This window comes from Carex rostrata, chromosome 29 (assembly GCF_964058835.1).
Source record: "Carex rostrata chromosome 29, lpCarRost1.2, whole genome shotgun sequence".
NCBI lineage: Eukaryota > Viridiplantae > Streptophyta > Magnoliopsida > Poales > Cyperaceae > Carex > Carex rostrata.
The window spans coordinates 4,823,746-4,836,630 of NC_135946.1; the positions used below are offsets into that span (position 1 = coordinate 4,823,746).

Here is a 12,885-nt window from a genome sequence, read left to right on the forward strand (position 1 = left end):
CCTTGTTGCTTTCAAGTCCATATTTCCCTTTAAGGTATGCATGTAATGATTGTGCCCACTGTCAATCTCATGCGAGTCAATATTCTTAACTTGTCAAGTTGTATAAATCTTTATTTTATATCTTTCACTGGGAAGTACTCTATTTAAGGCAACTAAGCAAACAAGCAACCATCAGCTATTCAGCCAAAGTGGTTTCTTAACTTGTCGAGTTAATTATATAAATCTATCTTATTTTCTCAAGATCAATACCCAAATTAAGGCGACTAACTAAGCAATCAAGAAAGCATGAGCGATTCCGATAGCTCAGCTTCCTCTCCCAACCCACCTGTCATCCCAATAGACCCACGACTACTACGACAGCTCCTCAATTCATGCTTTCTCCTCATTAATGCATGCTCTGAAAGAATGATCAATTCAGCTACCATAGCTTCCTCTTCCAGCCCACCTGTTATCCCAATGGACCCACAACGACTACAACAGCTTCTCAATGCATGCTTTCTCCTCATTATTGCATGCTCTCAAAGAATGACCAATTCAGCTACCATAGCTTCCTCTTCCAGCCCACCTGTTATCCCAATAGACCCACAACTACTACGACAGCTCCTCAAGGCATGCTCTGAAGGTGATGTCAGCCTCTGCATCAACCTGTTTGATACCAACCCTGATATCCTTCTCTCTACCACTCCGCACAAAAACAATTGCCTTCACATTTCCGCCATGCTCGGCCATCACGAGTTTGCAAGGGAGGCCTGGTCCCGACACCCTAACCTCTTCTCCGGCACCAACATTGATGGTGAGACCCCACTGATAGCTGCTCTGATGGCACCTAACCCTTCATTGGCTTCTGACATCATCACTGCTGCATCACAGTATATGCCGCATAATGATTTGGAGGAAGGAAGGCCATTCAACCGCATGCTCTTGAAGGCTGATAGGCGCAACGAAAATGCGTTGCATCATGCCATGAGAAATGGCTTTGAAAATTTGGCACTGCAGCTATTGGAGATAGAGCCACGATTGTCCGAGCAAGTTAACAATACTGGCGAATCGCCCATGTATATGGCAGCCCGCAGAGGATATTCTAGAGTTATAGAGCGATTGGTACAAATCCCATCTTCCGCAGTTTTTGGCCCAGATAATGAATCAGCTATGCATGCTGCAGTGAGATTCGATCACCCAGGTTCATTACTTATAAGTCCAATCTGTGCATGTTGTTTTTCACATTCTGTTGTAGTACTTAAGTCTTATGTATGTATTTATTTTGGCTTTTGAACTAACCCAATGGGGAAATGGGGAGAAGAAAGAAAGCAGAAGGGAACTTTTTAACTAAAACGTTTGAGTGAACTTGGTGCATAAGCACTATACATTTTATTCTGTTTAGATATACTATCGGTTATTGGTTCACCGTGAACTCTGATATAATATTTGTTTAGATATTTTATAAAATTACTTTTTCTTTGAAGGAGTGAAATTTATTTTTAAGCCGAATTATTTAAAAGTTACTATATCTTAAATATTTTGTGTTTTCTATGTCTCTTTTAATTTAAAATTAACTCTATGATGTATTTGAATTTTTGTATTATATTATATTAGTGGATTATTTGAGTGCTGTTATTTATTAGAATTGAAATTATTGACAAATTCTGTCTTATCATTTTTTTTCTATTTTTCTTTAAGACAAACAAGTTTCTGGCAAAAGAAATCTGATTTAGTCGATTTCTTTTGAACCACTTACATCTAGGTTGAAAAAAAATGTTCTAATAGATTTTAGGCAGTCTTAGTAAATGTTCTAATTTTATCGTGACACGTATTGTCAGATATAGTTAAGCAACTGTTGGAAGGACGGTCCCAACTAGCATACCGTGAAGACAAACATAGAATCAATCCGATGCACAGAGCTGTACTTGAAAACAAACTCATGTCGGTCAAGATATTCTTAGAATATGATCCTAATTTAGCATATATTGAGTATGAACCAACACGAAATACTCCATTTAATACGGCAGTGGAACATGGCTATCTGCCAATTGCCAAAGAGATCATGAGCACTTGCCCTGATTCTGTGTATACTCCCGACGAAAAAGGGGATAGTGCTCTCCACAATGCTATTTTCTTTAAGAAACCACATTCAATTGACAACATACTAAGAACACCGCAGCTGCATAGGTTTATTAACCAAACCAACAATAATGGCGATCTTCCCCTTCATCGAGCTGCTGACGAGTGCGACCCAAAGCTCCTTCGTTCTTTACTAACCATAGTAGGAAAAATCGGTATCGGTATCGGGATCGGTCCCGGCCGATACCGATACGGGATCGGAGGATCGGATCGGAATCGGCTCAGGATCGGCTCAGAATCGGGTTTTTTTTTTTTTTCTTTATGATTTGCTATGTGAGGATCGGCTCAGGATCGGATCGGGGCCGGCCGATACCGATATGGATCGGCCGTATCGGATCGGTATCGGCCGATTTTGCCTACTATGTTACTAACCCATGCAGGACAGGATTATACTGCTGTTAATGTTAAGAACAAGCATGCAGTTGACATAGTCAATGGAAAGAAAAACTTATGGAAGACTTTGAAGTGGGTAAGTTATTTAAATTTTCATTGCTCTTACACACAATACTTATTTAATTTTATACAATTCGTTAATTCCATACAGTTTTAGTAGAACTTGGGTGTTCCTAAGTTTACCAAGTTCTTTTGTGGACTCAATTATAAAATCTATCATATTGGCTTCAAACGACAAATCCAAGTCATTGAAATAATTCTATTAGAAGGATTTCAACGGTTTGGATTCGTCGTTTGAAGCCAATTCCACTAGCTTTAGAGTTGAGTTCACAAAGGATTGGTGAACTTAGAAACACCTACTCAATTTTTATTTTTATTTTATATAAGGTCAAGAAAGATTATGTATATATTTTATCGTATTTTTATTTGCTGTCACAGAATGAGTCGTTCACGTTGTTATCAAATGTAATTCCCTCCGGATGGAATTACGTAATAAGAGATAATACAAAAATGAAGATCCAGATGCAAGCAAGAGAGAAGGTCCAGTCACTTACAAGAAAGTACACTTCTAACACATCTTTGGTCGCTGCCCTCCTTGCTACTATCACTTTTGCTGCTGCTTTTACATTGCCAGGAGGATTCAGTTCTGATTCCTCTAATGCCGGACAACCCCTTTTTGCAAGGAAAGCAGCTTTTCAGGTGTTCCTCATCTCTGACACCATAGCCATGTGTTCTTCCCTTGCAGTCGCATTTCTCTGCATTTTGGCCACATGGGAGGACTTGGATTTCCTACTCAATTACAGGAAAACAACAAGGGCACTAATGTGGTGTGCCTATGGGGCTACTGCAATTGCTTTTGGTACCGGTTTGTTCACAGTGATAGCCCCCAAAAACTTATGGCTTGCAATTCCTATACTAGTACTCTGCACCATTCTTCCACTCCTCTCCAAGATCATCGGTGATTGGCCCCTATTAATGCTTCGCTATAGGCTTGGTGATCTTTTTCAAAAAGACCTAGTTCCAAATATTTAAAAAAGTGCAAAATATTGGGAACTTTGTTTTTTCTATCGCATCTTTGAACTTTGAATTACAATGTTATGGTTTCAATTCAATGTACTAATTATTTTTCCTGATAAGGGTTGGCTCACCTTCTCTTCTCCTACTCCCTCTCATCTCATAATTTATCTCTTCCTTGTAATCTCCACTTGTGTGCTCCACTTGTAATCTTTCTTTCTTATTACAAATACTAATTTTCATTTTTCTCTTCTATCTCCTTCTTAATACCGATTTCATTTTTAATACTCATAATTTTGTACTTAATGCTTAGAATTGAGTAGAAAATAAGTAAATTGATTAGTGAAAGGTTAACTACTAATCATCTGTCCATGTACAATAACGACTACAGTTCACATAAAACAGAGCACAGTTAAGTAAGCGATATAGTTTTTCAGTGCAATTTTTAGTTTAGCTAGCTATGTATTAAGAATTTAAGGCTTATTTTAGCATTTATGATATGATTATATTTTTATATCATATAAAAAATAAGTATCGAGATAATCATTAGGCGAAATGGTTTTTGCTCTTATATATTTAAAAACTCGCTGCAATATATTGGGAACCGCCATATTAGTTGTATTAGATATTGTAACTAATTTTGGTACAAATTATACTAATTAAAAACTAATTATATTAATTAATAACTATTTGTAAAAAATATACTAATTAATAACTAATTGTAAAATAATTATACTAATCGTGTTGTTATTAATTTAGTTTACATATTCTAATACTTGTATTATAGCAATAGATATATACTCTAACAGAAAAAGATAGCTAGTGTAGTGGTAGTTGACAAAGTTGAGAAACATATATTCCGGGTTCAAGTCCCGCTTCTAGTAATAATTAATTTTGAACATTTGTGTTGGAGTCATCATTTGAAAATAAAAAAAAATTGCTTGCATCAGAATTCAAATCAGGGACCTCTTCTAGCGAGGCATAAGCTCCAACCATACTCACATCATCAAGAATTACTTGTTCTGTTTAAAGGTTTTAAAATAAGAATATATAGTTGAATATTTAAAAAAAAAAAATACTAGGTCACCTTTGACTAATGCCTTGTACAAAGCGTGAAAAATATAATCAAGGCCCAATATGACCACAATTGTGGGCTCCACTAATGAAAAGAATCTCAGATGGGATTTGAAAGCCCAACCAAGTTATTAATAATTCAAGAAAGCGACTCCATATATCGTATGTATACTATTGTATGTGTTTGGCAAGACAACTGCTGCTTGACCTTGCTCGCTGGTAGCTAAGAAATATATATGTTAAGAAAAGGCCTCGTTGAATGAAGCCCAATACAAAAACAAGGCTTATAGTTACCAAGCCTACACTTAATTTCTCAGAGCCCATGAACTCAAGTTACCTAGGCTATTCTATTATAACAATCTCCCAATGCTATAGCCCGGATATGTGCTTTCCCATCCGATAAGGTTTACTCGTGAAAAGTTTAATATTGCAAGGTTTATTTTATGGTGTTTCTGTTTTGAAAAAAAAAAAATATATAACTAATGAATATAAATGTACTATCAATTACTGTCATTTTTCTTTAATTATTGTAAATGCACTATCAACAGCTACCGTCATTTTTATTTTTACCCAATTAAATAATTATTTTAATAATAATAACCAAAATTTGTCAAAAATTATAAAAATACCCAACCCGTGGAATTTTTCCACGGGTTGAAATTTGAATTCCCACCGTGGAAAAATTCCACGGGCCAAACCTGTTTTTTTTTTTTTTTTTTTTTTTTTTTTTTTTAAAAAAAAAAGAAATTTGTATTTATTTATTTTTTTTGTATTGAAATATTAGAAATATTGGATATATTTCTTTGAAAATAGATGGAATACAATATAATTTGATTTATTAGAAAGACTGCAACAAATAACCCGGATCAATATTTTTCAGATCGGATTTTTCGCGGCTGTAAAAAAAATTAATATATTTCTTTATGTGTTATTGGAAAAAAATAAAAATGCTTAGATTCCGAGTTATTGATCCCGGTTCAAAAGTCACTTCTATGTAATCTAAAAAATATTATGATCTTTCTAGTACATTTAATTTATTAAAAGTTTTATCTATTTTAAAAAAAAAAAAACTTTAATTTATTTAATGATTATTATTCAAAAATAATTCTCAAAATAGATAAAACTTTTAATAAATCCTAATCATCATCATTATTCTAGACACTATGAATTTTGTTTGGGGTGTATAGAACAGATGGTGGACCCAAGTCAAGTCAACTGGATCTGAATCCATGAATTCTGTTCGGGGTGTATAGAACACATGGTGAGCCCAAGTCAAGCCTACTCGATCTGAATCCATGAATTATATGTTTGATATGGATGGACCCATTTGATCAATAAGGAGCAGTGTGCATGGACCCACGTGATCAATAGCATATTAATATGGTAGGTGAAATACGTACAATGGACTAAATAAGGAGCAGTGAGGATGGACCCACGTGCACTAGTGGAAAAACTGGAATCAGGATCGGCCTATCTGGATCGGTTATATGGGACATCCGATCCTAATAAATATCTGGATCGGTTTATTTAACAAAACCGATCCTAAAAACTATTCACATCGGTTTTTCGTAACAACTGATCCTAATTTATTACTATTAGGATCGGTTTTTTGTGGGAACTGATCCTGATACTATCAGGATCGGTTGTTAATAAAACCGATCCTGATAGTTTAATCATTTGGATCGGTTTTTATTAAAAACAGATCCTGATAGTATCAGGATCGGTTCTAACTAAAAACTGATCCTAATAGTTCAAACTATTAGGATCGGTTTTTGGTTAGAACCGATCCTGATAGTAATACATATTTTTTAAGAAATTAGAAAGATAATTAATTTTTTATTCCTTGAATAAACATATTAGTTATACAAATGGAATGTAAAAATATTCAAAGAATCAGAAGCATGCAAGTAATTCTTCGAAATTTGTTGTAACTTATATCTATTCATGGCGAAAAATATTTATTTAATAAAGATATTTATGAAGCATGCAATTATTTTTGTACAGTTATTTATGAAGATATTTATTTAGTTATTTTTTATCTTTCATTTATCTCAAACACATCTAATAAATTAAAATAAATTAGAAAAATAAATCTGGATCGGTTCTATTAATAAAAACCGATCCAGATAACTATCTGGATCGGTTATTAAACAAAAACCGATCCAGATGTCCATTTTTCTTTCAATTATTCTTAAAGATTATGACATCTTATATTTTATTTTGTAAATTGTATTACTTCCAATTTATTTTAATAATAACCATTTAATTATCAAATAGATTATTTCATAAAACATATCTTAAAATTTTTATACATAATCCAGAGATATTATATTAGTAATTGACTTACATATATCTCAAACACATCTAATAAATCAACTTAAATCAGAAAATAGAATCTGGATCGGTTTTGTACATAAAAACCGATCCAGATAACTATCTGGATCGGTTCTTCACTAAAAACTGATCCAGATAGTTATCTGGATCGGTTATTATACAACAACCGATCCAGATGTCCATTTTTCTTTCAATTTACATGTTAGAAAGTTAGTAACACACATTTTTCTTTCAATTATTATATAAAAAATTAGAAAAGTAACTTACACATTAAAATTTATTTTGTAAAATTGTATTATTATTTTATTCTAATATAATTCTTAAAAATTATGACATCTTAAAATTTATTTTAGTATTACATTCTTAAACAGCAGAATGGTATCTAAATATATAAGATATATATTTAAACATCAAATATATATTTAAAATAACATTTTGAAAAATATCTACTCATATTTATACATTTTTTAATTACCATTCATGTTCAATTTTAAAAATCTACTCATATTTACTTAAACAAAACCAGATTAATTATTCCTCAAATATAAGAAAAAACTATCAGGATCAGTTTTATTTTTAAAAACCGATCCTGATAATTTGAAATAAATACCATGACCTATCCACCTATCTGGATCGGTTTTAGTTTAATAACCGGTCCAGATACTATCTGGATCGGTTATTAGACTAAAACCGATCCTGATAGGTGTCTCCTTGGCGCCTAAAGAAATACTTACACAAAAAATTTTACATGTTCACCACCTCAAATCTATACATAATCCAGAGATATTATATTAGTAATTAACTTACATATATCTCAAACACATCTAATAAATCAAATAATTAACTTATATTTCTAATATGTAATTTTTTATATTTATTTAAACATAACCATATGAAAAGATTTTCCAAATAAAAGAAAAAAACTATCTGGATCGGTTTTATTGCTAAAAACCGATCCAGATACTATCAGGATCGGTTTTTAGCAATAAAACCGATCCTGATACAATTTTTTTTTTTCAAAAAAATTTCTGCAAAAAAAAAAAAAAAAAAAATCAGGGTCGGTTTTTAATAAAAAACCGATCCTAATACCTTTCACTTTTGTTTCATAGCCCGACTCATTTCTGGTTGGATTCTTGAACTCTGAACCTTTTTTGTTTCCAACTTTTTTCAAATACATATTTCGATTTTATCTTTTTTTTTTCTCTCAAATAATTAAACTGCATATGCTCTCTTTCAAAAAAAAATTAAACTACTTATGCTATTTGCATTTCATTTGTCTGCTCTCTTGCTGTTCAATTCGAATGGACGCTAACCGGGGGTTTGGTAACATTTATCATGTTTTATGTACCTGCAACAAAATTCACTGATGAGATCTATATATTCATTCATACATTCCATTCTTACTTCAATCTGAATGGTTATAATTAAAAATTAAAAATTAAAAATTAAAAAAGTATTTGAATTTTGAATAAACAATTAATATTTTAAATATGACCATTTAAATTCAAACATGCATGAAATAAATAGATCCGTGTGTAGAAATTTCGTGTCCACAACAGACAGGAGATTTGATTCCTCACTATTTGAATTCTGATACAGTGAAGTAATTCAATTTTTGAATTTTAGATCTGAACCGTTCAATTTGAATCCGTGACAATTTATCTGAAGTGTGGTGCACACATCTCAAACAACGAATTTGAATACTGAGACGATCTCGAACGATGAATTCAAATCGGACGGTCCTGATTCAAAATTCAAAAGTTGGATTACTTTAGGGTATCCGGGCCCGAGAGATAACTAATATGACAGAGACGAGAGAGAGAGAGAGAGAAAAGAAGGTTGACCGTCTCAGACCATAAAAGAAAAATAAACACGCCAAATCGTCCGCTTAGTTTCCAAAAATTTAAATTAATTTACCATTAATTATCCATAGCAATTCTTTCAAGCACATACAACAAGTACGCTTAAACTTCTGAATTTACGGACAATCTTTGCTAACTCATGCATTGAATATTTTTGTTCATCATAAGTTCATATATAACATATGTGACTAGAAATTTATGTGATCATGGTAGAGTTGATTTTTGCCTAACTAACTTTAAAAAAAAAATAGTATCAAGATCGGTTTTTTATAAAAAACCGATCCTAATACTTTATATGAGCAACATCACTGAATGGAATGCAGACCGTTCATTTCTGCATGATCATCCAACGGTGGATCTGTAATTAAATAACATGTAATAATTTTTAAAATGATCAAGATATAACATGGAACATTAATAACGTAAAAGTGCCGAAGGCCCGACAACTGTAAGTCTTGATCCAACGTAAACTATTTACGGCCGTGTGATGTTGCTATATTGTTTTGCTTTGATGAACTAGTAAATGAATCCCGAATTGTATCAAATTTTATAATGGTGAAATTAATAGGACATTCTTTCATTTTAACGGTTCCGATCGACCAAATGCTAATGTTCGTATTCGTTCCTTCACAACCCCACACAACAAGGGTTCAAGTCCTATGTATATTATTATATGACACAAGTCATTGATGCATCATGCATGATTGTATAAAAAAATTTAATAGTCAAAATGACTTCAAAATAAAATATCAATGTCAAATAATTAATTATATTATCACATAAATTTTAATAATATAAATTACATTAATTTTCATCAAAATTACATTAATGAAATATCAATGTCAAATAGTACCTATCTGCTGTTTAATATTATTTAAGTAGAATTTGAAAATTAAATAAAATTTTTATTACATAATTAACTTATATTTCTAATATGTAATTTTTTATATTTATTTAAACATAACCATATGAAAAGATTTTCCAAATAAAAGAAAAAAACTATCTGGATAGGTTTTATTGCTAAAAACCGATCCAGATACTATCAGGATCGGTTTTTAGCAATAAAAGATACAATTTTTTTTTTTCAAAAAAATTTCTACCAAAAAAAAAAAAAAAAAAAAAAAAAAAATCAGGGTCGGTTTTTTATTAAAAACCGACCCTGATTTTTTTTTTTTTTTTTTGCAGAAATTTTTTTGAAAAAAAAAAATTGTATCAGGATCGGTTTTTTATAATAAAAAACCGATCCTGATACTATTTTTTTTCAAAAAAATTAGTATCAGGATCGGTTTTTTTATAAAAACCGATCCTGATACTATTAGGATCGGTTCTTCATAAACAACCGATCCTAATGATAACTTCCTATATAACCAGCTTAGCTAGGGTTCTTCTTATTTTCATTTCGCGCCTCTCATTTTCAATTTAGCGTCTCTGTCTCCGTATCTCCCTCTCAAATCCTCAGTACTCTCTCTCTCTCTGTCTCCGTCTCTCCCTCTCCTCCGTGTCTCTCTCTCTCTTTCTCTCCGTCTCTTCCTCTCAAATCCGAGCCTCTCGCACCTCCGGCTCAATTGTACTAGTTTTTATTTTTTTTTATTGTTTCAAAAATGAATTAATGGTGTTTGTATATTGTTTTACAGTTTTGAGGACATCTCTCTCAAGTTACTTAATCATCCGGCCGATCAACTATCATGGTATTAGCTTTATCTAATTTTCTCATTATTATACTTTTAAAACACATTTTTTTGTATTTTTTATTGGAAAATGTTTTTCCATCTAATTGTTACCTTTTTTTTGTTTTTAGGATTTTTTTTAATCTCAAGTGATGTGATTGCAAAAGAGGTAATTATTGATTTTTTTTATTGTTGTGCTTTACATTAATTGCATAAATGTGTATATTGCATAAATGTGTGTTAATTGAAGAAATAGCCCAATTAGTTACTTGTATGTTTGTTTATTAATTTTTTTTTGGATTTAAATTTCTTGTTATAATATGTAATGCTTCACAAAACTTTGTATGAAGTACATGAATTTTTTGTAATAGTTTAAGATGTGTATGATAATTAATTTAGAATGTGTATATGATATTTAATGGATTATTGCTTCTTACTGTGCAAAAAAAAAAAAATTAGGATGCTGGCCAGCAAAATATATATGGAAGCTGGTCAAATAAATAAAAATATTTTTTTTAGCCTCAATAAAACATCAGGATCGGTTTTATATAAAAACCGATCTTGATAGTACGTATCTGGATCGGTTTTTATATAAAAACCGATCTTGATATGTAATTTTTAATTAAAAAAAAATTCGAAAAAAAATATCAAGATCGGTTTTTATATAAAAACCGATCTTGATAGTATGTATCTGTATCGGTTCTGAGTCAAAAACCGATCTAGATAACAACTATTAAGATCGGTTTTGTTAAAAAACCGATCCTAATAGTTTCTATTTGGATCGGTTCTTTAAAAAATATAAAACCGATCCTGATAGTATCAGTATCGCCTTCAACAGGATCGGTTGGATTCCGATACTGATATGTGTATATAACCGATCCTGATTCCATATTTTCCACTAGTGGTGATCAATGGCACATGAATATGGTAGGTGAAATACGTACAACAGACTAAATAAGGAGCAGTGTGTCATGAGCAATGAAGACGGAACCTCAGCAAGCAAGCATATATTAAAATTAAATCCAACATGATATCCACCTGCCTGCCCACCAGCTGATATATATCTCATCCTTTGCAATTACTTGATTCTCGCCAACCCTGATATCCTTCTCTCTACCATCCTTGCTCCAACTACTGTCTTCACATAGCTGCCAAATTCGCCCAACACGAGTTCGCAAAAGAGGACTCGTCTAGAAAGCTGTCCTCTTTTAATTACGAAAGAAAACGAGTATTTCTCCAGGTAATCTATTTCTCCTCCCGCTCAGATTATCCAACTTCTTCCATGAAAAGAGGACAACGATTCATATATGACATAAATAATATATTTTTTCCTTAATAAATAATTATCTTTTGTTTGTAAGTTGTGTACAGCTAGCTAATGTGTGAGAACGTTCGAGAAGTTTCTTAACTTGGGAGATATATAAATCCACTTTATCTTCATCAATACACAAATTAAGGCTACTAACAAAGCAAGAAAGAAAGCATGAGCAATTCAGCTACCTTAGCTTCCTCTTCCAGCTCACCTGTTATCCCAATGGAACCACGACTACGACAGCTCCTCAAGGCATGCTCCGAAGGTGATGTTAGCCTCTGCATCAACTTGATTGATATCAACCCTGATATCTTGCTCTCTACCACTCTTCACAAAAACAACTGCCTTCACATTGCTGTCATGCTTGGCCATCACGAATTTGCAAGGAAGGTCTGGTCCCAAGCCCCTTCCCTCTTCTCCGGCATCAATGTTGATGGCGAGACCCCACTGATAGCTGCTCTGATGGCAGCTAACCTTTCGTTGGCTTCTGACATCATCACTGCTGCATCACAGTATATGCAGCATAATAATTTGGAGGAAGGAAGGTCGTTCAGCCGCATGCTCTTGGAGGTCGATAGCCGCAGCGAAAATGCGTTGCATCATGCCATGAGGAATGGTTTTGAAAATTTGGCACTGCAGCTATTGGAGATAGAGCCACGATTGTCAGAGCAAGTTACCAACGCTGGAGAGTCGCCCATGTATATGGCGGCCCGCAGAGGATATTCTAGAGTTATTGAGCAATTGCTACAAATCCTGTCTTCGGCAAATTCTCGCCCAAGAACAGAATCAGATTTGCCTGCTGCAGTGAGATTAGACCACACAGGTTTATTACTTGTAACCTTATTTCTGCGCATGTTATTTTTCATCCTAATTGAGACTCCTTTGCAGGATATTCTGAAGTTGTAGAGCAATTGCAAGAAATCCCATCTGTGGCGGTTTTTGGCCCAGAAGATGAATCAGCTATGCATGCTGCTGTGAAATTCGATCACCCAGGTTAAGCCCAATTCTGTGCATGTTATTTTTCACACTATTTAGAAACTTCCTATGCAATTGTTCACTCTGTTATAGTTAGTCTTATGTATGTATTTCAGTTGAGAAAACTATTATTTTG

At 32.9% G+C, this 12,885-nt stretch overlaps 1 protein-coding gene across 1 annotated transcript; it reads left to right on the forward strand.

Annotated features, from left to right (window-relative positions):
• Positions 1 to 285: 285 nt before the first annotated feature.
• LOC144546189 (protein ACCELERATED CELL DEATH 6-like) lies at positions 286 to 3,543 on the forward strand. The gene is made up of 4 exons (XM_078294712.1): positions 286 to 1,180; positions 1,818 to 2,279; positions 2,499 to 2,587; positions 2,950 to 3,543. Exons 1-4 carry the CDS (start codon positions 286 to 288, stop codon positions 3,541 to 3,543), a joined length of 2,040 nt encoding a protein of 679 aa, XP_078150838.1.
• Positions 3,544 to 12,885: the final 9,342 nt, after the last annotated feature.

What these genes read in the sequence shown, in the direction of transcription:
- LOC144546189 (XM_078294712.1), top strand. Translation starts at nt 286, where the DNA reads ATGAGCGATTCCGATAGCTCAGCTTCCTCTCCCAACCCACCTGTCATC. An exon ending in AGTGAGATTCGATCACCCAG is followed by an intron (nt 1,181 to 1,817) that starts GTTCATTACTTA and finishes ACGTATTGTCAG; the next exon opens with ATATAGTTAAGCAACTGTTG. An exon ending in AGTAGGAAAAATCGGTATCG is followed by an intron (nt 2,280 to 2,498) that starts GTATCGGGATCG and finishes TAACCCATGCAG; the next exon opens with GACAGGATTATACTGCTGTT.